Raw genomic sequence first — 27,808 nt, 5'->3', positions numbered from 1 at the left:
GTACATTTCTCTAGCCTTAGAAGCCCCCTGTAGCATAATGCACTTCTGAGCCCAGCCAACTTCCCCTGGTTAAACAAATAATAATGGTGCCTGGTGCTGGGAAAGCACCAAATGTAACACACAGATTATATTAAGTCTTCTCCCAAAGAGGACATTGTTTGGATGCCCTAGAGATGGGATGATACAAGTAAACCAGGTGCATCAGATTCATTGCCATTTGAATTTTAGAATGCCGACTGAAAGAACTGAAAAGAGCTCACCAGACTTATTGGCCTCGAGGCATGCAGACCCACACTAAAGCGGCCTTTGCCAGAGTGTCACCTTATACTAGCATGGAATCCCCTTGACTTCATGACTGACACTTGTTGCAAGAACAGGGAGAATGCTGCCCTGATCTGGCAAAGCAGGCAAACACTATAAAGGACCCCTAACAAATAAACCTGAACCTGAGTACTCTGTGCGTCCCTAATCTGGGAACACCCAAGATTTGGACCCTGGCAGGGGGAGGAGAAAGTGGCTCTGTGCATTGCCAGTCCCCCTTCTCCTCCCCAGCTCAGATAAGTGTTTCTCCAGAGGCTTTTCCATGCCACTCTCATAGCAGCAGGGACAATGCTTGAGAGCAGCGGGGGGCGTGGAGTCAAATGTGCCCCTGGGAGCAGGGCACCAGGTAAGCACCCACCCCATCCTGCTCAGAACCAGACCTCACCTTCCATCCCCCTCACGTGCCCGCCCTCTCTTCCAGACCCCAACCCAGTGCCTTCCATGCTCCATGAAATTCCTTAATCTGGCATACTCTATTTTCCAGAATTGCCAGATTAGAGAAGTTCAAGTACTGGAGATGTGGCCAGCTTTAACATGCTTGAAAAAGCTGCTTCTGCCTCTGTCACATTTTCAGGCTCCAGCTTCTCTGTGTCTTCTGGGGCATCATCATCTTTTAGCTCGATTACTGCAGCCTCCTTCTCTACAGGCTGTGTGGCACACACTTCCCCCACCTCTGCACTCAGATCTTTTTCAAACACTGCTAAAATAATCTTCCCAGGCCCATCACTCCCTTCTCTGAATCCCTCTAATGGCTCCCTGTTCTCCACTGCATCCAATCCAGGGTTATTGAAATGTCCCATTTCCCCTTTTACTCATGTATCTTATCACATCTCCCCCTCCACTCTGCCTACAATATCAGCCTTGATTGCTCCTTTGCTTATCTCTCCATGGTGAAAAGATGGTCGTTGCAAAAGAGGCATTTCAGAGACTCCAAGGCCAGAAGGGAGCACTGTGATCATCTAGTTTCACTGCCTTTATAACACTTTCATAGAGCCTCTTACGCATGGATCATAGTCCCTAACTAGCCTGTCAAGCCACTGTCCTCTCCTTCAAATTCCTCTTTAAGAACCACATGATGTCAATGGGATCTGCCAACTCACAGTGTGTAGGTAGGTGGCCAGCAGGATTAGTGATATATTTCTTTAATTTCTAACAATATTTCTCCCATTACTTCCTGCTTTGTGTTATAGCCTTTTATGGTGTTTTGTCTTCAGTTAAGCCCTGATTCAGCCGAGTGTTGAAACACTGCACACATAGAGAGCCCCACTGACTTCAGCAATGCTCTACAAAAGGATCTTCCTGTGGTTTGTTGCAGGATTTGGTCTAAAGCTATGTCTACACTGGGAAAGTTTGGCGACAAACCTGCTGTTAACATGCAAATGTCGCTAAAAGTGAAAACAGCTCAAACCAGTTTTATTGTCTGCCAGTCTCAACATTTCATGGGCACATTGCTAGCTCCCGTCAACAGTGCAGTGATGTGGGAAGGCAGAGCTGATCCCTGCACTTCTCGGGACTCTCTCATAGCTCTGTGAGCTCTCTGTTCTAAGGGATGTCAAAGCAGCACAGCAATCTCGCCAGCCCTCCTGCTGCAGCAGCCAAACAGAAGCATTCCAATTAATTGTTTTTAGTTTGTTCCCCAAAAGGAGCAGTTCACTCAGCTATCAGATACTTTCTGGAGCTTTGAAAGGCAGGGGGGGAGGGGGGGAAATGTGTTCATTTTTTTTAATTGTATCCTTTGGTATATATGGTTGTGACTATTTTCTTCCACTATTTGATCTGAGGAAGTGGGTCTGGCCCACGAAAGCTCATCATCTAATAAACCATCTTGTTAGTCTTTAAAGTGCTACATAGTCCTGTATTTTGTTTCAGCTACACCAGACTAACACGGCTACATTTCTATCACTATTAAAAAATTTAAGAAACACTGCACTAAAGAGAGGAAAAAGATAAAAGTCTCTCACGGAGTGGAAGTTATTTGTCGCCGAAACTGGAAAGTCGCATTGTAAACACTTTCACTGTTTTGTCACCAAAAGGCAGTTTTGGCAACAACAAAAATGCCACTGTAGACAAGCCTTAGTTCTCAAGGTCTTCAGTGAGACTTGTCTCTTCTTATGTCTGGCAGGGTGCTTAGGACAATGGGGCTCCAATGGTGATGCAGCACTCTGGGGCTACCTCCATACTGCATCCCTCTGTCAGCAGAAGGATGCAAATAAAGCACTTGGAAAGTACAAATGAGCCTGGGATTTAAATTTCCCAGGCTTCATTTGCATACTCATGTTTTGGCACTGGGCTGATCACACACCATTTCGAAAGTGAAAGGGCTCTGTAGCCGCAGTTCTGCTGACAGTGCGGAGCTTTTTCGACAAATCCTGTACTCCTCAAAAAACGAGGAATACAGGAATACAGGATCTGTCGAAAAAGCTCCCCGCTGTTGGCAAAACCATGGCCACATAGCACTTTCACTTTTGAAATGGCGCGTCTTCGGCACAGCGCTGGAACGTGAGTATGCAAATGAAGCCCGGGATATTTAAATCCTGGGCTCATTTGCACTTTCGAAGTGCTTTATTTGCATCCCTCTGCCAAGAGAGGGATGCAGTCTGGGGGTAACCTGGGCTCTACTGTAATATAAATAAGAGCAATAACAACAATAAATAGTTATGTGGGTTATCTAATTTCTACTACAAAGTCAAATCTATATTTTGATAACATTTACACCAAAGTAATGTGTAATCAAACTGACATGTATACAGTTAAAATTAGTGCAAGTGGACATTGTTTCAATTAAGCTAATGTCTCAAAATGCTTATTAAAGATCCTTTATATTGTTCCCACTGTACAATGTTCACCACTCTGTATTGTGCTCTAAAAATGTTATACAAATTGCTTTATGCCACCAAATCTATGGATGCCTGGAAAAGTTTTCATAATATTTTACATTATGAAAACATCTGGTCTAGAGAAATAATAATTGGTATTTATGTCTGAGTGAAAGACTTGGCATCGCCTGTAAAACCTGAAACACTGGATCATACGAACCTCTGGGAAGTGTGACTGGAACTTGGGTTCCTCTGTGCAAATTCCCACAAAGTTCTTTTCGACAAATTGTTCTGGTTCTGGTGGGAAAGCCTCAGGAGAATATTCAGGAAAAGGCTCTTCAAAGCTTCCTGGCACTGGAATATCCTCTTGGAGAGATGTGTTAGGATGAAAGCAGCCAGGAGGGTGTTCCTCTAGGTTAATCTGGTACTTAAGCACTCCTCTACAAGAAACACCCCCCACAAAAAAAGACACTGAAGCAGCATCACAATAACTTACTTTAGGCCAACACAAAGCTGATCAAAGGCTGATATTCCCACAAGTATTTTTACTTTTCTTTTTTTTTTTTTTTTTTTTTTTTTTTACTTTCAGGAGTTTGAATTAGCTTGAAGCTTTCCAACAATAGATCCCTTTGTCACTAGAGTGGAGGCGCAACCCACCTGGCATGCCTGATACTACTTGAGGGTAAGATAAATTGTGGAGGCCTTGGAGAGAAATTAAATAGTCGCATTTGCAATTCAATCACCCCAAAGTTATTTTCAGCCACATACTGTATTACGCAAGCCCTCATTTCAATGCAGTCTTAAACACAAGTGTCCTAGCAGTACTGTAAAATTATAAACGGCAGGGAGCACGCCCATCATTCAGTGTATTTTATGTTTATGCATAACAGCATCATATGTGAACAACACTACAGTTTTGAAAATCCACTTATCACATGAAAAAAGTCAATATGACAGGTTGTTCACCCACACTGATGTGGTTAAGAAGGCCTCAAAAGAGGCCAATTAATCTTCATAGCAGTATCTAAAGGGAGGCCCAGGGATTCATAAATACTAATCGCTGATGATGCCCAGCTTGGGGAGAAGCTGGATAAGGAATGTAAAAAGAGGAATTCTTTAGTAGCAGGAGGCCAGAAGGAGAGTCTATAGTCATTCTCTCAGAGCAGAGAGTTGGGAAGGTGGAAACTCAGGGAGAAGAATAAGTCCTGGGATTCTGACACTAACTCCAGAGGAGTTGGGGAAGGGAGGAGGAGAAGGCTGAGAAGAAAGAGGCTCAGGGAAATTAGAATGGAGAAGGGCATGAGTCACTGGGAATTGGCACAGAAATGTTAGAGGCGACACCAACAAATCTGGTCCAGTAAGACTTTCATACCCTGGAATGGAGGGACCATATAATGACCCCTGGCTGGAAGACTAAATCGCAAAAAAGGGAGTACTGTGAATTATAGGAAGAGAACCCACTGCAACCATAGATTGACTATCAGCAGGGGCCATCATATGGGAAGAAAGCCAGTATGCCATGTCTGACCAGAAAGAGGTGTTCTTGCAGTGAGTGAACCCCATCACAGTCCTCCATCAAAGGTGTAGACAGATTGAGAAAGAGAGAGACAGACAGTGAGCGTGCACCTGGAGCACTGGGACTGGTATAAGACCTGAGGCTTGAACCAGAGGCTGTGGACCAAAGTCAAACCATGTATTAAAGCAAATGATTATAAGCAGGGCTTGATGAACTGTGGCAAAAGCCGCTCGCCAGCCCCGCACTGCACATGCGCAAGACCTGCATTGTGCATGCGCGCGCCGCCAGTAAACAGGGCGCCGGGCTGAAATCTACTCGCCACAGGCGAGTAGATTCAATAGATTGTCGAGCCCTGATTATAATTACACTGTTTAGTATATAAACTTGCCAAAGTCGCTGCTAGTGACAAGGCACTAGATATATATCCAGGACTCGCCGAACCGTGGTGAGCCCTGCTCGCCAGCCGTGCTGCCTGGCGATCTGCGCATGCACAGATCGTTCTACACATGAGCAGATTGCCCGAACCCAGCTCTTCCAGGTTGCAATCTATGGTGAGTAAACTGCATTATTTGTGAAGCCCTGTATATATGCATAAACATATTTTAGAAAGCTAGATATGAGACAGACTCGTACAAGAGCAGATGGTTTAACAGAATAGGGGTGTTCTGTATTTGTTTATTACCTCTCCTTGTACCTTGTTCTTAATATTTCGGATAATGCATTTGTCCAAGTTGTGTGAGTCATTAGGACTGTGCCTTGAGGGCAATAAACCTGGCTGAGTACCTTTCTCACAGAACTATGCCAGAGGTGTCCCTTTGGGTATGTCTACACTACAGAGTTAGTTCGAACTAACTTAGTTCGAATTAGTTAATTCGAACTAAGCTAATTCGAACTAACGCGTCTAGAACTAAAAACTAGTTCGAATTAGCGTTTTGCTAATTTGAACTAGCATGTCCACATTTAGTGGACCCTGAACAGGGCTTAAGGATGGCCGGAAGCACTGCCGGCAGGGCATCAGAGGAGGACTTAGAGCGTGGAGATGCTGTCTCAGGCTAGCCGAGGGCTGTGCTTAAAGGGTCCCAACCCCCACCCCGGACAGACAGTTCTCAGGGGTGCCCCACTTGCAAAGCAGTCCTGTCTTGGAGTGCCCTGAGTGCCCACACTGGGCACATCACAGCACTCGGCCATCAGCCCGGCTGCACTTGCCGCAGGCTGCCATCTGGGGAGAGGGGGCAACTGTGGCCTACAGGAGAGCTTCCACCCTCAGAAGCCCACAGAGCCAGCCCAGTCCTCCCCATCGGAGGCTCGTACCCCATTCCTTCCTCACCTCCTTCCACTTACCCTTCCCTAGCCCCTTTTCTTGATGTACAAAATAAAGGACAATTGTGGTCAAAAATGGAATCTGTCTTTATTGAACAAAACTGGGGGAGACTGGGAAAAGAAGGTGGGAGAGGGGAAGAGAGAGGCTGGGAGAGGGGAGGGCAACTACAATGATCAGGGGTTGGGAACAGGTCCCATATAAAGAGAGGCTAAACAGACTGGGACTTCTCAGCTTAGAAAAGAGGAGAAGGAGGGGGGACAGGATAGAGGTCTCTAAAAGCAGGACTTGGGTGGAGAAGGTGCATACACAAAAGTTCTTCATTAGTTCCCATAATAGAAGGACTAGAGGACACCAAAGGAAAGCAATGGGTAGCAGGCTTCAAACTAGTAACAGAAAGTTGTTCTTCACAAAGCAAAGAGTCAACCTGTGGAACTCCTTGCTGCAAGAGGCTGTGAAGGCTAGAACTAGAACAGAGGTCAAAGGGAAGTGAGATCAAGTGATGGAGGTTGGGTCCATGGAGTGGTATTAGCCAGGGGGTAGGAGAGGTGTCCCTGCCCAAGGTTTGTGGAAGGCTGGAGAGGGATGGCACGAGAAAAATGGCTTGGTCACTGTCTTCGGTCCATCCCCTCCAGGGTTCCTAGGGTTGGCCGCTGTCGACAGACAGGCTACTGGGCTAGATGGACCTTTGGTCTGACCCAGTACGGCCATTGTAAGCTCAGGGCTCAGGGTCGGGGGTCTCAGTGGACCCCCTTGATTTTCATGTACACCTGCTCCTGGGTGGCCAGGCTGGCAGCTATCCTGCCCAAGCCGGCCACTTTCCTGTGCCTAGTGCAGAGATCGTGGACGAGGTCCACGATGTCCGCACTAGCCCAGGTGGGTGCCCGCCTCTTGCGGTCCCGGGCAAGCTCCCGGGAGCCGCCAGCCTGGTCCCGGGAAGAGGGGGAGGGCTGGGGGGCATCGGGTGGCTGGCTCGAGCCGTGCCAGGTGCAGGGTCTGCTGGCTGGGTGCTGGCAGGCTTGCACCTGGCACGGGCACCATAGCCAGCCCGTGCCCCTTTAAGGGGTCCGGGGCCGGGAGGAGGGCATAGAGTTTCTCTGGTGTTGGCCAGAGTGGCCACCAGGGAAAGCTGGGGAGGGCTAGCCTCCCACTAGTTCAAATTAAGGGTCTGCACAGCCCTTAATTCAAACTAGCTTGTTCGAACTAGGCTTAATCCTCGTAAAATGAGGTTTACCTAGTTCGAACTAAGTGCTCCGCTAGTTCGAATTAAGTTCGAACTAGCGGAGCGCTAGTGTAGCGCCTATCAAAGTTAGTTCGAACTAACGTCCGTTAGTTCCAACTAACTCTGTAGTGTAGACATACCCTTTGAAAGTAGCATGGGGGGAAGGGATAGCTCAGTGGTTTGAGCATTGGCTTGCTAAACCCAGGGATGTGAATTGAATCCTTGCAGGGGCCATTTGGGGCAAAAATGTGTCAGGAATGGTACTTGGTCCTGCTGTGAAGATAGACTAGACTCAATGACCTTTCAAGGTCCCTTCCAGTTCTAGGAGATAGGCAATCTCCATTTAATTAAATCAAGGCCTGTTGAATTAGCAAGCTGTGCTGATCTCACTACACCTCCATGGGCAAAGGCACTGAGCAGCTTGACAGCGAGTCATAGCCACACTTCTACCAACAGCAGTGACCCAACCTCACAAATTCTACTGCTGGAGCTGTGCATGTTTATCTGTTGAGAGCTACATTTATATTAAAACCAGAAGATTTACCCAGCATGGCTCTCATCCTTAACTCAATTCATTTTTGGTTTTCTTCATTCAAATCATAGTTCTGAGCTGCAGCCTCATTATGCAGGCTGCCCTGGGAAGAGAGGACAAACCCAACCCTCTCTCCCTATAACTGCTTGAAGTCAGGTGAGAAGCACCTGTCCATGGCCACTGCAGCTCCAACAGGCACAGACGGTTGGGGCAGGTCCAGGTTCATCTGCCTGCTCCTGTCCCCAGCCATACTGAGGAGCTGTGCACTCTACCCTTGTTCCCTGACAAAGGAGAACAGCCAGCAGTGTTCCCACATGAATGGAGGAAGGACTGCAGCCCACCCCCACCATGCTCTCCCTAAAGGACAGCTGGGGTTTGGGAGGCTCGGGGCCAGGGCAATCCCAGACAGGGGTAGAAGGCACCCCTAAGTCAGCCACTTTCACCTGCCTGGATGATTCTGTCTCTTTTCTCTACGGTTTTATGTGTCCCCACTCAAACTGGGGGCTGCAGCCCCCCTCACTACCTGCACAATCAGACCCTTTCCTTCCTTTAAGTTATGATAAAAGGAAACTGCATAGCAAATTTGGTGGCCTTAAGTCTTACCAATTAGTAGTTCTTGAACAGACAGTCACATACAGATAGGCTCACTCGCTCACAGACAAATATATAGTAGGTGAAGGGATAGGACTTTACAGACACAGAGAAGAGAAAGGGGAAAAATACTAAAGGAAAACTAGGCTTCCTCACATATATGTGAATAATTAAGAACTGAGATAACTAACTTACGGTTCTGCTGAAGTCCTCCTTTGCCACACACCGAACTTCATCACAGACTTCCTAACATTACAGAATCTAAAGCATTTAGATTCTACTGCCTCAGCTCCCCCCCTCCCCCATACAAGAGATAATGGCACTGCCCTACCTCACAAGGATTAAGAATAATGATAAATTAAGGATAAAAGATAAATTAAGGCTAGTGAGGGTACTAAGATACACTAGTGATTAGGGTACATAAAAGCATCTCAGACAGATAAACGAGCAGCACTAGCTACTCATCCCACCAGAGCACTGAGAGTCATACTATGGCTTCTCCCTGCATGATCAGATAGCCTAGATATGGGCTAGATAGATGGGCTAAGTTTTGTGCTCTCTGTCACCTCTAAAACAGGGAATACCTAAAGCAGGATAGTAATACTAAAAAATACTTTTAATATTTGTCCAAATTGTCACAAACAAGTCCTTTATGGTTGCACTTTCCTTTGCCATGCATAAACTCATCTACCATTTGGCATAAGGTAATCAATTCATTTATAAGGCATCCATAATAGGCTACGTCTAGAATGCAGGCTTCTTTCAGAAGAACCTTTTTTCAGCAGAGAGCTTCCAAAAAAAATCTTCCGAAAGAGAGCGTCTACACACAGAAGCACATCGAAAAAGCAATTTGCTTTTTCGAAAGATAGCATCCACACTTGCATTCACTCCAGTTTGCCAGACACTGAATGGCAATGGGGGCTCTGCTGTAGCACATGTTAAGTTCTGCAGTGCACACCAAAATGCCTGCCTCTCTATACAGACAAATTCTTCCCTCTCCACACTTTAAAAGTTATATATAATTATATATAATTTGGTCACTTTTCATGTCATATCAAGTTTATAGAAACTTCATTTTGATAACAGCACTTTTGTTTTTAGGTAGGGCAGCCCCAGCTTTCACTGAAAATGAACTCTTGAACAAACAGACTAGAAATACCTCCACAAGCACATTATAGAAATGAAAGACTAACCCAGTTCTTTGAACATTATATATTTTGACACGTTATGTGCAATACACAAGATATTATGTACTAGAAATGACACACCATCATGAATCATTGTCCACAGGCAGTGATTCTTTGAAAAGCTCTACCAAGTATTATCATAGCTACAGCCACTGAGGGTATGTCTACACTACAAGGATATTTCAAAACAAGTTATTTCGGAATAGTAACGCCTGAAATAACTATTTCAAAATAGCATGTCTGCACTACAGGGAAGCCTCAAAATTAGTCTGAGGCAGAATCCCCTAATGTGGACATTCTACCTCAATTTAGAGCCCCAAGAAGCACTGGGGAGTAATTACTCTGAAAGGCTGTGGAGAGGAGATATTTTGAAATAGCAGCAGTGGATTGTCCACACTACCACTATTTTGAAATAGCAATTTCAAAATAGGTGTTATTCCTTGTGAAATGAGTGTTTATTATTTCAGAATAAGAAGCTTGTTATTTTGAAATAATTTTGGTCTTTGCATTTTAAGGTCTCATTCAAAAGCTGCCCACACAAGATTTTCTGCATATTTCAGCTTTTCCACCTGAGAGAGAGACAGGCCTCCATTGACTCCACTGGGATTTTGAGTAAGTGACCTAGATATTCTACTCCTGATATCTGTTCCACCGTAATCTTCCCCTTCGGACTGTCTGCTAAGGGTACTGTGCAAAAAGACATTCGTTATCTGTTCCATCTAGCCTCAGGAATTTAAGAAGTGGTACCGGTAACTTTATACAAAGTTTAGGTGTGCTGATACCACAGCCTACCATGCTGACTAACACTATCTCATTGTTTCCTTGTGTTCACACCTGTTTCTCTCCACCTGTTGTTTCTTATTAGACTGTAAACTCTTTGCGGGCAAATATCTTTTTGTATAGCTCCTAGCAGTCTGGGGTCCTAGACTGCAACCAGGGCTCCTAATCATAATAAAAACATTCTTTGAATTAAAAAAAATGCTCTGTTTGAAATGTTTCTAGCTTGTATTTTTCCAAGGTACATCTTAAATGTATTATAGCTTACAGAGTTTGGAATAAAGTTCTGAAGGGATTTTTTTAGTTCATGAGAGAGCACTTTGTGCAGAGTCATTGTCACCAATTCCCCGAGATACTAAGGCAAGTTCCAATCAACAGGGCTCTACACAGGGAACCATCTGCCTTTAAGTCAGTGTGAGATGGGGTAGGGAAGGCCTTAGCTTTTCAGATTCCACTGTTGGGTCTTTGACACAGCAACAGTGTAGGAGTGAGAGAGAAGAACCTTTTTAAAAAAGAAAAACCATGGAAAGACTCATAGTAAACACCACAAAAACAATTAGAAACATGGTCAATGAAATTACTTATAATTCTTTTTTTTAAATTGACTATATTTCAAGTTTACCATGTTCTATTTAAAAACTTGTAAAATCCAACAACTAGTCTTTTTATTTTCTCCCTTCAGACACTAACAAGAGAGACAGGCTGGGTGAGGTAACATCTTTTATTGAACCAACTTCCATTGGTGAAAGAGACAAGCTTTCAACCTACACAAGGCTCTTCAGTTCTGGAAAAAATACTCAGTTTATTACACCCATGCGAATCCTCTATGTATTTAGCTGTCACTCTAGGTACTTTTCCAAGACCTGAAAAAGAGCTTTGTGTAGCCTGAAACCTTATTTCTTTCTCATCTAAATAAGGGGTCATTCTAGTGAAGTCAACTGGACCACTGAAGTACTTTTTTTTTGCAAAAATTACCGCAGCAGTAGACTGTCGTAATTAGTTATTAAGGCTAGTTCTCTTCTTCCCATGGAGTGACAATGAAAAAAACAACAAACTATACATGACCAGGCTCTTAGCTGATGTCAGTGATGCAGCTACTTTAATTGACATGGAACTGTGCCAGTTTACATCAACTAGGGATCTGGTCCAACGGAGCTGAAATGATGTGAAAAATTCCACAGTCTTGCAAACTTCTTGGGAGTTTAGTAGAGATGGGACCAGAACCCAGGTCTGCTATATGGCTGACACCTCCACACCACTATCTAGCAGCAATGGGTAACCTATAGGAATCCCCACATACTTCCTGCAAAATAAAAATATGGGCAGTTTCACCACAGAGAGCCAGGCTGATAGCTTTCTTCATGGCTCTCCCTGACAGAGTGACCAGGGAGCGAAAGCGGACAGGGGGCTGCAGACAGGGGAGTTTAAGAGGGACCGCAAGAGATCCCACCACTGAACAGGCTACCTGGTGAGAGTGAGAGTGAGAGTACTTGCTTTTGGTGTGAGTGAGTTTGCTCTACTGTTTGAATTCTGTTTGTTGAATTCTGATTCTGATTTCAGGTGACTGCAGGTTCAGTTTCAGCTGCTGTGGCAGTTGGTACTGCATGCCTGACCCTTTGTTCACTCAATTGTTCTCTTGATTGCATCTAGTCAGCCTTCCCCTGTATGACTCACGAGGGGGCAGGCCTGGCCTAGGCAAGCAGGCTTTAAAAGCCAGAGGCAGAGTGACCAGGGAGCGAAAGCAGGGAGTTTGACAGAGGGAGGCCTACAATGGTCAGGAAAATCTGCAAAACCTGTGCCAGCACTGCTTCTGTCTCCTCCACCTGCGCCTGTAGCCAAACAGAGCACCTGAGCATGGATGCCTCTACCCAGATCCTGGTGTGGTTTTGCAGGGAGTGTGGCTTGCAATTCCCACATACTGATAAGTGATCTTCTCACGCTGGGGAGATCATGCAATGCGAAAGGTGCCTGCTGGTGGAATCTCTCAGGTAGCAGTTGGGAGAGCTACAGGAGGAGGCGGCGAGGTTGAGGAGCACCCGAATCCACGAGCAATTCCTGGACCGTGTTCATGAGGAGACAGCTGAGGTAGCTGTCCCAGTACACAGGACTGCGGGCACATCACTGGTGGAGGAGGAGACGGCTCAGGGTGGACACTGGCAGTGGTTATTTCTGGCAGCAGGCACTGCTCCACCCCTGCTCCAAACCCTCCCGCCGTGGTACTAGGAAACTGTTATGCTCTTCTTTATACAGGAGATACAGAATCACTCCCTACAACACAGGAGGAGAAGCCCCGTACTCCCAAGGTTTGGAGGTCTGCTGCCACCACTGCGAATAGGAAACGTAGGGTAGTGGTGGTCAGAGACTCTCTTCTGAGGGGGACGGAGGCGCCCATATGTCGCCCTGACATTTCATCTCAGGAGGTATGCTGTCTGCCGGGGGCCCGTATCCAAGATGTTACAGAGGCATTTATAAAAAGGGAAATAAGAACAACTCAAGCAACTACAGACCAGTTAGTTTAACTTCTGTGCCAGGGAAGATAATGGAACAAGTAATTAAGGAAATCATCTGTAAACACTTGGAAGGTGGCAAGGTGATAGGGAACAGCCAGCCTGGATTTGTAAAGAAGAAATCACGTCAAACCAATCTGATAGCTTTCTTTGATATGATAACGAGTCTTGTGGATAAGGGAGAAGCAGTGGATGTGGTATACCTAGACTTTAGTAAGGCGTTTGATACAGCCTCGAATGATATTATACCTGCTGGAAAGGTATAACAAGTCGGGTTCCGCAGGGTCTGTTTTGGGCAAGGCTCTGTTCAATATCTTCATCAACAATTTAGATATTGGCATAGAAAGTACGCTTATTATGTTTGCAGATGATACCAAGCTGGGAGGGGTTGCGACTGCTCTAGAGGATAGGGTCATAATTCAAAATGATCTGGACAAATTGGAGAAATGGTCTGAAGTAAACAGGATGAAGTTTAGTAACGACAAATGCAAAGTGCTCCTCTTGGGAAGGAACAATCAGTTTCACACATACAGAATGGGAAGCGACTGTCTAGGAAGGAGTATGGCAGAAAGGGATCTAGGAGTTATAGTGGACTGCAAGCTAAATATGAGTCAGCAGCATGATGCTGCTGCAAAAAAAGAAAACACGATTCTGGGATGCATTAACAGGTGTGTTGTGATCAAGACACGAGAAGTCATTCTTCCGCTCTACTCTGCACTGGTTAGGCCTCAATTGGAGTACAGGCAGTCCTCGACTTACGTCGGATCCGCACTTACGAACGGGGCTTTCTCGCCCCGGAGGTCGAGGCGAGAAAGCCCCGTTCGTAAGCTGCTCCGGTGCCCCTGGTCTGCTGGAGACCGTCTCCAGCAGACCAGGGGCACCGGGCGGATTCCCGCGCTTCTGAGGCTTTGCCAGAGCAAAGCCTCAGAAGCGCGGGGAACCGCCGCTGCTGCCGCTTCAGTCTGGGTGCCTGTGGTCTGCTGGGGACGGTCCCCAGCAGACCACAGGCACCCAGACTGAAGCCGCAGCCGCAGCGGGGTCCCGCGCCTCTGAGGCTTTGCTCTGGCAAAGCCTCAGAAGCGCGGGAATCCGCCCGGTGCCCCTGGTCTGCTGGAGACGGTCTCCAGCAGACCAGGGGCACCGGAGCAGCTTACGAACGGGGCTTTCTCGCCTCGACCTCCGGGGCGAGAAAGCCCCGTTCGTAAGTGCGGATCCGACGTAAGTCGAGGACTGCCTGTACTCCAATTGAGGCCTAACCAGTGCAGAGTAGAGCGGAAGAATGACTTCTCGTGTCTTGATCACAACACACCTGTTAATGCATCCCAGAATCGTGTTTGCTTTTTTTGCAGCAGCATCATGCTGCTGACTCATATTCAGCTTGCAGTCCACTATAACCCCTAGATCCCTTTCTGCCATACTCCTTCCTAGACGGTCGCTTCCCATTCTGTATGTGTGAAACTGATTGTTCCTTCCCAAGAGGAGCACTTTTGCCGCTGCGGCTCTGCTCCCCGTGTCCCTGGTCTGCTGGGGGGGGGGGGGGGGCGCAGCTAGTGTGCTCCCCCCCCAGCAGACCAGGCTTTTGTTTTGGACTCTGGGGCAGAGCAGCTGGGGCGCTGCCGATTGGTCCTGCAGCGCCGCTCTGGGCACTACTGGACCAACCCGGCAGCACCCCAGCTGCTCTGTCCCAGGTCCTGATTCAGCCGCTGCTGGTCAGTTTCAGCAGCGGCTGAATCAGGACGCCTGGGGCAGAGCAGATGGGGTGCTGCTGGGTTGGTCCAGTAGCACCCAGGAGCGGCGCTACTGGAGCAACCCAGCAGCACCCCAGCTGCTCTGCCCCAGGAGTCCCCAAGTCAGCTTCTGCTGAAACTGACCAGCGCTGACTACAGGAAGCCCCAGGCAGAGTTGCTCTGCCCCGGGCTTCCTGGAATCAGCTGCTGATCAGTTTCAGCGGCAGCTGACTTGGGGACGCCTGGGGTTCTTAAGTTGATTCTGTATGTAAGTCAGAACTGGCGGTCAGTTTCAGCAGTGTCTGAATCTGGACGCCAGTTCCGACTTACATACAGATTCAACTTAAGAACAAACCTACAGTCCCTATCTTGTACGTAACCCGGGGACTGCCTGTATTGTGTCCAGTTCTGGGCACCGCATTTCAAGAAAGATGTGGAGAAATTGGAGAGGGTCCAGAGAAGAGCAACAAGAATGATTAAAGGGCTAGAGTACATGACGTTTGAAGGGAGGCTGAAATAACTGGGTTTGTTTAGTTTAGAAAAGAGAAGACTGAGGGGGGATATGATAGCCATTTTCAGGTATCTAAAAGGGTGTCATAAGGAGGAGGGAGAAAACTTGTTCATCTTGGCCTCTGAGGATAGAACAAGAAGCAATGGGCTTAAACTGCAGCAAGGGAGGTTTAGGTTGGACATTAGGAAAAAGTTCCTAACTGCCAGGGTAGTCAAACACTGGAATAAATTGCCCAGGGAGGTTGTCTAATCCCCATCTCTGGAGATATTTAAGAGTAGGTTAGATAAATGTCTATCAGGGATGGTCTAGACAGTATTTGGTCCTGCCATGGGGGCAGGGGACTGGACTCGATGACCTCTCGAGTCCTAGGACCTCCCTTCCAATCCTAGTATTCTATGATTCTTTGATGCATGGCCCCCACTGGTCTAGGCACACTATGCCCTGGAGGCATTCCAGGAATCATCTGTGCAATGAGGTTGACTTCCCTGCCAGTCACTGTGATTGATCTGCTTCTCTGATCACTTTCAGATCTTGGCTCTGGTTTGAATTCTCAGCTTGCAATCTTGAACTCTGATTCCAAGTCCAGCCCTTCTTCAGTGCTTGTTCTGTTGTAGGCTTTGACCCCTGGCTTCAATATGGAGCAGCCAACTCCAGCTTTTGACCGCTGATTCGGGTACCTGAATTTGGCTGTGACTTCAACCCTGGGGTTCAGTGCTTTAACTCTGACTCTGGCTACAGACCTTGTCCTGGCCCTCTGCATGCAGGCTCCATCCCTGCCCTATGCATCAGTACTAGGACCCTGGTCCCAGCCCAAACTCCAGCTCCCACTTTTAAGATTTCAATCCAAATGCTGACCAATGACGTAGGCCCCTGGACACTGGCCCTGCCCACTAGGACTGCCTTCCCAACCCCTGCTCATGACTCTTGCGCGGTGATTTACACCCACGGAATGGTGGTTTAAAATGGTGTGGGGGGGAGAAAAATAGCTATTTTGTTTACAGCAACGAGGATGTGAATAAAAGGTGATCTTATTTCATCCTTCTCCCAGCAGCCAGCCAGGGGTGGTTCTGGGGCCAGAGCTAAACATTTATTTTAGTCATCACAGGAACTTGGTGGAATGGGCATAAATAGGGTTTGATTTAGGTTTTAACACTACTGTGTTCTAATCTGCTGTACCAAATGATGCGCCAACCACAACACAAGCTTTACCTGAGCATGAAATAAAGGCCACCACAAGGTCATGTCAGGAAGATGTCACTCAGCACCAGTGGTCCCTCTAAGCTGTGGGGCAGCACAGCTTCTCAGGTGATTAATCAGCTCCCCCATGCATGGAGCCCTGAGACTCTAACTGGGCGTGGTTGATCAGTCACCTGTGAAGCTGTGCTGCTCTGCAGCTTAGAGAGAACACTGCTCAGCTCCCTGCCTCAGTTGCATTTTTTGGAGTTATACCCTCCTCCTTGAGCTTACAGAACAGGGGCCATTTATTTTGTTACATACCCAGAAACATGCACCATCAGCAGCACATAGAAGACAAAGAAAAGATTGTGTGTGTACCAGAAGATGTCATAGTCTGAAAGCCTGCAAAGAATAAACTGGAGATTAATGACAATCTCAGATATTACACTCAGTCATTGCTAATTATAAACAGCTCTGTGTAGCTATGTGAAAATTAGAAACACAGAAAAGTCAAAATTCTCTTCAGCTGAGGTCCATATATGTAAAAAATATATTCACACATTTGCACATTGAGTTGTTGGAAAGAAGGACAGGGGACTGGGCAGGCATGGAAGGGAGAGAAGACAAGCAGGGACTAAGCGAATTCAGGGAACTAAGATATGGAGACTAGCCAGTTTTCCCAGGTCTCTACACAGCCTTCTTTCACCGTCCCAGCTACCATAATAGCTTCCTAGCACCACACTGATATACACAGCTCTTTTCCCAATGCTGACTCTCTCAGGCCACACCTCTTGCCCTGATGCTTTTGTTGACATTTATATTGTTAAACGTTTACCGTAGGTAAGTATTAAGCATTTTACATTTAGATGGGTGGAATGGGAAGAGGTAATAGTGGATGCAGAGGGGACACTGTCAGAGACTCAAGGGAGAGGGGAGAAGAAGTGAAGGAGATGCAAGTAGCGATGGTGCACAGACAGAGAACAGAGGCAAGAGGCAACAGTGAGGGTAGTATGATGATACTTCAGGAATTAGGCTGACATACAGAGATGGTTTCCAGAATCCAGGGAATGTCAAGGCTAACTGCAGGGAACAAGCAGTGCTACAAGAAGTGCAAAGAGTGCAGGGCAGAGGGGAAGAACTTCCTTTTATTGATGATTTTTAAAACAAGGAAACTTCATTCCTTTCTCCATGAATACACTTAAAAATATTAGGAACTCGCTAGTTAAGGAAATATTGACCCATATGTTACCTATCTTCTGAAATGAACTACACAATACATTCCAACCCTACACAGCAGCACAGTATATTCTTTTTCAATACAAATCCCTATCCCTACCCACAATACAAACAACAATTAAATCAAAACAAAATCTGAACTCTAACTATGTAACAAACTATTATTAAGGCATTGCAAACATTCACTACATCCCTCTTTGAAATATCTTCATCTCCTTTTTACATAAAAATCTGTTTGCACATTGACTAAAAATAAATTTTGGTTTTTTACTAAATCAGAACTTTTTTGCTTTCTATTTAAAACACTTTCAACTGTTTCTTCTCTACTATCTGCAATTCAAAATATACATTTATGAAAATATAATTTTCTAGAAATCTAAGTCCTTCAAATTGTGGGTTTAATCAGTTTGGGAAATTAGTCTTGGTATGTGAGTGGGTGTAGAATTGCACTGGAAGAGTATGTGATTGTGGTGGTTTATAGGATAATAATGTGAATGACTATTGTTATATGTGATTTCAAAAATAGTGGCCTTTTTTCAAAAAAACTTCCCCTGAGTCTAGATTGCCACCGCATTCTTTCAAAATTAAATCAAAAGAACACGGAAGTTTTTTCGACCACGGTAAACCTCATTTATGAGGAAGAACACCTTTGAATGCAAACAGGGCTTTTTTGAAAGACAGCATCCAGACTGCCTGCATTCTCTCTTTTGGAAAAGCGGCTCATTTTTTTCAAAAGAAGTGGTTGTAGTCTAGACCCTCTCTTTAGAAAGAGGCTTTTTCAAAAGATTCTTTCGAAAAAGCCTCTTTCGAAAGAGGCTTTTAGTCTAGACGTAGCCCAGATGTGACCTCACCAGTGCTGAAAAAAGGGTAATAATAATTTCCTCTCTCAGCTAATTCAGCTTCTCTCCTAGCAAACATCTCTTGAATAAAAAATGGAGAGTTGCTTTACAAGCTAGTGGTGAGCTATGGTGTAGCAAGAAAAAATATTAAAAATGAAGATTTTTCAAAAAGTGTATTCAACTGGTTTTGTTCTAAAATTCATATCAGAAACTGCATATTCATTTAATCTCAAATCTGTATCACGCCTTTACATCTATTTCAAATACAGGGACAGTATGAAAGAAATTGCAGAAAGTTTTCAGACGCTAGAGAGGACATGAAGGAGAAGGTTGGACATCAGGAGGGATATGACCTGAGACATGATAGGTATCTGTAGAGCTATGGAATGCTTGGGGAGAAGAAGCTTGCTCTTTACATCAAAGAGGAGGAGATACCATTGAAATGAATCAAGACAAAGCGGCAATAATAGAGCATGGAGTGAACTGGGATCTAAAACCCCACTCCTGCAAATGTTTGATTACTGATTCTGAAAAAACATTAATCAACACAAGTGAGTACTCGAGAAGGACTACTATGTGAGCAGAAGTCACACATGAAAAACGTAAGTGTTTGCAGGATCAAAGCCTGTCATTTGATTATCGCAACTAACACCCATGAAAGGTTGAAGAAAAACTACATAAAACTCTGATTTTCCTAACAATTTACTTTGTCCATTTGACAGCACTTTTTGTGTGATTAGTGTCACTGTTTCCACTGTACAGTTTCCTGTGTTTCTGTGAATCTTTCCTATAGTGAGAGGAGAATGTACAATTTTCTAGATTTCAAGATGACCATTTACCTTACATAAATCTATGCTCTGAAAACATCACCAATTTGCATTTGAATTGAGCATATATTGATTCCAAACCCTAGTGTGATAATTTACCTACAAATCAGCGCAACAAATGGAATATGATATTTGATATTTTCCTTCCATGTATATGAACACCTGTTACAGATCGCTGCTGTTGCTCTAATCTGCCTAAGAATATGATTCCTCGGACTATTATGTTTAAGATAATAACCAGATTAAGTCTTACCTGATAGCATATGTAGAAGCTGTACACATTAGAAATAAAACTAACACCATCAAGACTCCCGTCAGTCCTGGAACTGCAACATAAACACAGACAGATTTAAAATAATATTAGGAAAAGGTACGCTCATCTGTTATGAACATTTAAAGGACTGGACTTTATCAAAAACACGAAACATGCATTGATATTTCTAAGAGACAATTTCCCAAATGACCATGGTTTCAGAGAATTCTGTACAAAATAGATTCTCACTGTTATTCTCCACCTCGAGGAGGAAAGTATACTTTCTTCTTTGTATTAGTCCATGTATATATAGATACATCTAAAATTCTCTCCTCTTGGGCTCCCTTTGCACCATGAACCAGCTGAGATCTCAGCAGGTAGCTTTCTAACAGCACAGGTTTTCATTTTGCTGTAAACGCTAATTTTATGATAGCTTTTGAAATCTCTTTCAAAGCTAGTTACTTGTAGAACATTTGCATTTTAATTTGGAGAGTTATTTTTTTTAAATGTACAAAGCTCTCCAAAACAGTACAATTAAAAAATTGGTCAGAAAAAGAGAATTTCAAGCAAATCAATTGTGATGCCAGCTGTTGCTAAGATCATTTGCAGACCCATTTTACCATGAAATGGGGAAAATGCTGCAATTAGTCTTCATGACATACTATAATGTTTGAAGTTGTTGACTGCAGAACACAACCTGTGAGGATGAGCTTCTGTCAGCATTCCAGAGTGAGAGGACAAAGACTTTAAATTACCTAAATTAATGCTGGCATTTGATTTTCAAAGCTTGTGTCCTAAGAATTATGAGCAAACACTTAAAAGCCATGAAGAGTTACACCTGAATATTTTACCCCTTAAAGAAAGCAAACCATTCATATTTTTAAAATGTAAGGACTCAAGCTGCAAAGCTACATGCTTAATATTGCATAAAGCCAATGGGACGACTCAAGCATGTGCCTAAATCTTTGCAAGATTATGACGTAAGAGGCTGATCCTGCTTCTACTTAAGCTCGCTGACAGCAGGGGCAGGAGGTGGGGGCAACTGCCCAAGGGCCTGGGTATTCTAAAGGGCCCAGAACTCCTGCCCCCCACTACTGTATTTTCAACACCTGTGCACACTGGGCTGAATAAAGGACGCTATTAAATTACTGAGCTACAGAATAAGGCAAAAACATCCCTTATGAGTGAATATGCTGAAAAGTGAGGAGGAATGAAAATGACACAAGGTTTCCCTTTGCTTCCTTAGGGAGAAAGGGGTTCCATCTTGCAGGCGCTCAACCTCCATGAGCCCAAGATTTACACAACTCTCAAGGTATCCACACCAGCTGTGGGCATGCAACATACATGTATATAAGGCAGCACTGAACATATTTTATTTGTGCCTCCTATTCGATATTGGTTTTGATGACCCCTCCCTCTTCTTCAGTATGTGGACAGCCCTCACCTTGAACCCCCACTGAATGCCAGATCAATGCTAACCGCACAACTACTACCAACTGTACAGTAAAAATGAATTCAGACTGGAAGAGGTGCTGAGAATGTCTATTAGGATGATCAGAGGAATGGAGAGTCTACTTTATGAGAGGAGACTCAAAGAGTGTGGCTTGTTTAACGTAACGAAAAGAAGTCTGAGGGGAGATGACATTGCTCTCTATAAAAACATCAGAGGGATAAATACCAGGGTGAGAGTGGAGTTATTTAAGTAAGTGCCAGCATGGACACAAAAACAAATGGGCATAAACTGTCCATCAATAAATCTAGGCTTGAAATTAGATGAAGTTTTCTAATCATTAGAGGAGTGAAGTTCTGGAACATTCTTCCAAAGAGAGTGGGGAGGAAGGAGCAAGAAATCTAGAGGGCCTCAAGATTGAGAATGATAAGTTTATGGAGGATATAGTATTATGAGACTGCCTACATAGGCATGTAGCTGATCTGTGACTGGTAGCTGCAAATATCCCCCATGACTAGTCATGGGACACTAGATGAGGAAGACTCTGAGTTAATACAGAGAATTCTTTTACAGGTGTCTAACTGTTGTGTCTTGTGAAATGCTGAAGATCCAAATGAATGCCGTATTTGTGATCTGGAAGGAATTTTTCTCCAGATCAGATTAGCACAGACACTTAGGTCGTGTCCAGACTCAGGGGTTTTTTCGGGAAAAGTAGCCTTTTCCCGAAAAAACTTCCCCTGCGTCCAGACTCAAGCCGCGTTCTTTCGAAATTATTTCGAAAGAACGCGGCTTTTCTTTCGATGGCGGTAAACCTAGTTTCACGAGGAAGAACGCCTTCCTTCGAAAGTTCCTCTTTCGAAGGAAGGCGTTCTTCAATGTAAAGAGGCCGTCTTCGAAAGAGAGCATCCAGACTCGCTGGGTGCTCTCTTTCGAAAAAGCGGATTTTTCTTTCGAAAGATCCGCCTGCAGTCTAGACGCGATCTTTCGAAAGATGCTCTTTCGAAAGATGCTTTCGAAAGAGCATCTTTCGAAAGAAGCCTGCAGTCTAGACATAGCCTAAGGGTTTTTTTTAACCTTCCTCTGCAGCATAGTGCATGGGTCAATTTCAGGTTTAAACTAGTATAAATCGTGGATTCTCTGTAACTTGACGTCTTTAAACCGTAAATGGAAGACTTCAGTAACCCAGTCAGAGGATAAGGGTCTAAATAGGTGTTCATGGGTGAGCTTCTGTGGAATGAAATGTGCAGGAAGTCAAACTAGATGACCATGCTGATGCTTTCTGGCCTTAAAGTCTGTGAATCCATGCCAGTGAGCCAACAGACTCACACTACCATCTAGACCATCACTGATTTTCTATGGAATCAGCACCTACTGACACCTGGTCTGGATTTATATCAGAACCTTTGAAAACTCTGTTTCCTACAGACTTATAATTCCATCAAGTACACTGGGAGTGAGAGACATAGAAGCCCATCCTGCAGTCCTTTCAAATGAAACTTTTTTTTTTGGCTGTCTTGCACCAACCCCTACCACAGGGCTCCTCCCAGCATTGGGTAGCCCCTTTCCCGCCCCATCATGGGGCTGGCACACACAAAATCTACTAGACTGACCCCCTCAGACTCTGGTGTGCAAGGGGTGGGGAGTGTCTTTCCCTTTCAGGGGCCACGTCAGTGAGGTGTTTTTTTGTTTGTTTCTCACTTGTGTATGACTGATTTTTCGGTGGCTCAGCGGCCCTCAACCCAAAAAAGGTTCCCCACACTTGCCCTACTATATCAGAAAGAACGGTTACTTACCTCATAACTGTGATTCTTCGAGATATGTTGCTCATGTCCATTCCAATATAGGTGTGTACGTGCAGCGTGCACGTGCTGTCAGAAGATATTCCCTCAGCAGTACCCTTAGGGCCAGCAGGGAGGTTCCGGTATATTGGCCCATATATACCTCTGCTGGCCCCCTCACCTATTCTGTTCCTTCTTACCAATATACCCCGGATAAAGGGCGGTGGGCGAGAATTTGGAATGACATGAGCAACACATCTCAAAGAATCACAGTTACGAGGTAAGTAACCATTCTTTCTTCTTCGAGTGATTGCTCATGTGCATTCCAATATAGGTGACTCCAAAGCAGAATCTAAGAAAGAGAACCAGATGTCAAAGCCACGGAGGAGTGGAGAACAGCCCTACCCAGGGTGGAATCCTCCCTAGCCTGATGTGACAGCGCATAGTGGTTGGTAAACATACGGACTGAGGACCATGTGGCAGCTCTGCAGATGTCCAGGATGGGAACCTGTGCTACGAAAGCAGTGGAAGCTGCTACAGCCCTCATGGAGTGCGCTTTAAGGTGCAGAACCGGGACACCTGCTAGGGTGTAGCACTCCCTGATACAGGTGGTTACCCAAGAGGCAATCCCCTGAGTGGATGCAGGTTGGCCTCTCATGCGTTCCGTGATGGCCACGAAAAGTTGTGGCGATTTACAGAACGGTTTGGTCCTGTCTAAATAAAAGGCTAGCGCCCTATGGACGTCTAGAGTGTAAAGAGCCTGTTCTTTCCCAGCTGCGAGTGGTTTTGGGTAAAAAAACTGGCAGGAAAATGTCCTGGGAGGTGCGGAAAGAAGATATCACCTTTGGCAGCAAAGCCAGGTGAGAGCAGAGCCGAACCTTGTCCTTAAAAAACACTGTGTAGGGGGGATCTGATGTCAGCCCCCTAAGCTTAGATACCCGCCTCGCGGATGTGATTGCCACTAGGAGAGACACCTTATATGATAGGTGGAGGAGGAAACACATCACTAGCGGTTTGAATGGGGGCCCCATAAGTTTGGAGAGGACCAGGTTTAGGTCCTACTGGGGAACAGGTTGGCGGACATGAGGATAGAGTCTGTCCATTCCTTTTAGGAACCTGTTGACCATTGGATTGGCAAATAGAGTTTTCCCCCTCTTCCCCGGGTGAAAGGCCAAGATGGCCGTTAAGTGAACCTTGATGGAGGAGAAAGAAAGATATTGGAGCCTAAGCTCCAACAGTTCATCTAAGTTCATCTAAGATCAGGGGGACTGGAGCCCACCTCAGATTTACCCCCTTCTGAGAAACCCAACAGCAAAACTGCTTCCACTTAGTGAGGTACGCCCAGGTGTTGTAGGCATACCAGGACAAGAGGACTTGTTGGTTGGCCATGTGGTATTGAATGCCCCCAGCCGCGTAGACCTATCTACCCAGCAGGTCAGTCTTTTTAGCCTCCTTGTTATTAGGTGTGGCAGCGGGTTGTCCTTGCCTCTCCCTTTGGTTGACTGCCTGTACCACTAAGGAGTCTGGAGGGGGTGGTGAAAGAGGTGTTCATTACCCTCCTGGGAGACAAAGTACCTCCTTTACACACACTTGTCAGTGGGGGGGAATGGATGCTGGAGTTTGCCACAAGTTTGCTGAAATTTTGGCAACCGCTTTATTGATCGGCAGGGCCACTCTAGAGGAAGTGTCAGCGTTCAGGATGTCGACAGTGGGGTCCGAATCGTCGCAGACCTTGTTCGCTTGTACTCCCAAACTTTGTGGGAGGTGGCGGAGCAGGTCCTGATGGGCCCTACCATCCATGGATGGTGCAAAGTCGGCTAGCGCCTTGTCTGGGAAGGGAGACGTTGACCCCTTCAGCACATCACCCACCGGAGCATCCATGCATTCTGGATCGTCCAAAGTGGCCATGGACGAAGAGCGGGGAGGCTGGCTCACCAGAGCCGCATTCCCCCCTGATCCTAGAGATGACTGGCCTGGAGACAATGAGTGTCCCGACATAGGGGACTGAACCAGAGGCATCGCCGACGGAGGAACTCACGGGCCTGAAGAGACCTGGTATTTGTAAAAAGGTACGTGCTCAGACACAGGTATACAACCAGGAGGGGATAGGTGAAACTGGTATAAACCTGTTTTACCAGTTTGAACCTGTTGTAAGGCCTGAAAAGGTCATGTTAAGGGGTAGGTAATGATTGGAGGGTATTTGGTGCAAGGGCCATGACCTGCGTATGCATGCAACTGTACGTGGTCAGTGGGAAAGGGGTGATTACTATGTAACGGTATGTCTACACTACCACCCTAGTTCGAACTAGGGTGGTAATGTAGGCAACCGGTGTTGCAAATGAAGCTCGGGATTTGAATTTCCCGGGCTACATTTGCATATTGCCGGGCGCCGCCATTTTTAAATGTCTGCTAGTGCGGACTCCGTGCTGAATGTAGCCGCACGGCACGGAGTCTGCACTAGCGGACATTTAAAAATGGCGGCGCCCGGCAATATGCAAATGAAGCCCGGGAAATTCAAATCCCGGGCTTCATTTGCAACTCCGGTTGCCTACATTACCACCCTAGTTCGAACTAGGGTGATAGTGTAGACATACCCTAAGAGAGTGCAAAAGACATTGCCTTTTGTTTGAGAAGTTACGAAACTTTTCCTGAGAGTATCCTGGAGATTTTTATCCTGGAATGCATTCCTGAATAAAGCTGGCTGCTTAAGAAGGGTGTCTGGAATTAATTGGGATGGGCTTGGATCCCCATCCGAACCCTTAGACTAAAATTCTCTGTCAGGACCACAGCGGTGCTGACGCGGACGCCGACGGGGCTACGGTGTACCGGGACAAGGACTCTGGCTTGTCCTGGTGGTGGTGGAGGAGGCATAGCTGTGTTGGAGAGGCATGGCTGTGTTGGAGTCCCACACGGAGGTAGGTGCTGGGACCCCGCGAGCCGGTGGTGGTGCCAAGCGATGATGCTGCACCGGGTCCGGAGCCGCATCCAGTGCCGGTAGCATTGTCTCGGTGGCCGGTCCATGTGCGGTGCCGTAGGGTTTGGGCGCCATTGTTTGGCACCCTGGGGGGGAGCGGTGCCGCACATCTCTGTGCCACCTGGAAGGTGCCGGGGTGGGCGGTATGACTCGATGAGGACCTCACCGCCTCCAAGGCCTCCAGTGTGGAGGGGGTCGGGAACTTTTCTGAGGGGCTGACATCCCTGCGCTGGGAAGAGTATTTGCCTGACCTAAAAGGTGCAGGCTTAGAGCTAGCTGGCTCCATGTGCCCTACTGTAGGGCGCACGGAGGGTGCGTGCCTAGGCGGGGACTGACCCATTAGGCTGCCTCTTCTTTTGCGGTACCGGTGATTGGGAGCGGTTTCTAATGGTATTAGAGGTGGTACAAAGCAGACGGACACTTTTGGCACATTGGACAAATGTCTCAGACACTTCGCCAAAGGATCAATGCCCACAAAACAGATATTAGTCAGGATCACAAAGAAAAAACAGTTTCTTGTCATTTCAACCAGAAAGGACACTGTCTCAACGACTTAATTACCTGCATCCTACTTCAGAAGCCTTTTAAATCTGCACTTGAAAGGGAATCCTCTGAACTGTCATTCATGCTAAAATTCGACACTCTACCCGTGGGTCTCAACAAAGACCCCAGTTATCTTACCCATTACAAAGACAGCTTCCCCAATTATCACCTCTAATACCATTAGCTCACAGACATTTACCCACCCCCTCCCCCCCGCATCCCCCTTCTGTTGTGAAATTTGATTTGTCCTTTTCATATGTGTTCTTTTTTTTAATTGTATCCTTTGGTATATATGGTTGTGCCTATTTTCTTCCACTATTTGATCTGAGGAAGTGGGTCTGGCCCACGAAAGCTCATCATCTAATAAACCATCTTGTTAAGTCTTTAAAGTGCCACATAGTCCTGTATTTTGTTTCAGCTACACCAGACTAACACAACTACATTTCTATCACTATTCTCTATTCATAGGTACTTTACTGAAGATTGGCTAAAGAAGAAGAAGAAGAATGAAGAGAATAATCTTGCTGACAAGCTGAGGGTTGTTTTCACGACCGTCACAGCAGTAAGAAGGAACTGAGTGGGTGAGGGGGCCAGCAGGGGTATATATGGGCCAATATACCGGTGCCACTTCAGGAGGCGTCCCTGCTGGCCCTAAGGGTACTGCTGAGGGAAAATCTTTTGATGGCGCATGCACGCTGTACGCACACACCTATATTGGAATGCACATGAGCAATCACTCGAAGAAGAATAGCAGCTTTCTGTCTTTGCTCTGAACAGGGGTAGCTGCACAAGGTGAAAGGCAGTGAAGAATCAGATCCAGAGGTGCCAATGGGAGTTGTGTTTGAGTGAGGCATACCAGCATCAGGCCCAGAGAATCCATTTCATAATGCGAGTACATTGCTCCCTGTCGTGTGCATGCAGTTCAAACCTCTTTGCTCATTTATTTTTACGATTATAGTTGCTTGCTCTCATGTTGCAGTTTAATCATTCTAAAGCTGAACTGATCCTTACAGAAACAAGCTGAGACAACCTGTCTGCTTTCGGGCTACATTTCTTTTTTTTCCTAGAAATTTGGTTTTCATATTATGCAGAATCACTGTCTGAGAATAACTATGTTCCAATGACTCATCTGCAGAACAACAGCACTGAAAACATTACTCATACCATTCCATGGGTTTCTATAACTCTTCTTTCCTGAGTATTGAATAAGCAGACCCAGGTTAATCTCTTCACGTGCTTGGTGTAACAAATGGTAGATTTGTGTAATACTGGACAGAGAAAATAAATATTTTTCTGGAGCATGATGATGAAAAATGTCAAACAATTATGGGGGTTATAATTTGATTTGCAGATAATAGTGCAACACATTATCAAGCAATTATATTTAATGCCTGTTTTCTAAATATGCTAATCGAGTATTATACAGCCTCACTAATTCAGTTTTCTTTTTTAAAGCAGTGTGATTCTCTCTGCCACAATCTTGAGTTGGGGAAGGGGGGTTAATATCTAACACTCTGTGAGACAGAACGTTCTCTTCAGTTAGGGTTAATCTCACCCCTGAAGGACTGAACACCCTTGCATACTCATGGAAGTCAGGAAGGGAAGTTGAGGTTTCTCAATACCTTGAAAGTGTTAAGCCTTGCAGGACTGAGCTGTCCGTAAAGGATGGATAAAACAAAAGAAGTTGGTCAGTTGTCCTGTAAAAAC

At 45.7% G+C, this 27,808-nt stretch overlaps 1 protein-coding gene across 6 annotated transcripts in view; it reads right to left on the bottom strand.

Annotated features, from left to right (window-relative positions):
- NOX4 (NADPH oxidase 4) overlaps window positions 1–27,808 on the bottom strand; it is a 179,821-nt gene that overhangs the window by 123,631 nt on the left and 28,382 nt on the right. For 5 of the 6 annotated variants that reach the window (XM_006118376.3, XM_075919393.1, XM_075919395.1 and 2 more), the window contains 3 exons: window positions 19,357–19,429; window positions 16,523–16,603; window positions 3,358–3,577 (listed from right to left, as the gene is read on the bottom strand). In XM_006118376.3, coding sequence (XP_006118438.2) covers window positions 3,358–3,577; window positions 16,523–16,603; window positions 19,357–19,429 — 374 coding nt within the window. The remainder of the gene's footprint in view (window positions 1–3,357; window positions 3,578–16,522; window positions 16,604–19,356; window positions 19,430–27,808) is intronic. The other variant, XM_075919391.1, reaches the window with a different exon arrangement.

This window comes from Pelodiscus sinensis, chromosome 1 (assembly GCF_049634645.1).
Source record: "Pelodiscus sinensis isolate JC-2024 chromosome 1, ASM4963464v1, whole genome shotgun sequence".
NCBI classification, from domain to species: domain Eukaryota; kingdom Metazoa; phylum Chordata; order Testudines; family Trionychidae; genus Pelodiscus; species Pelodiscus sinensis.
Note: the sequence above shows the minus strand (reverse complement) of the source record. Positions and strands in the feature narration are given on the sequence as shown.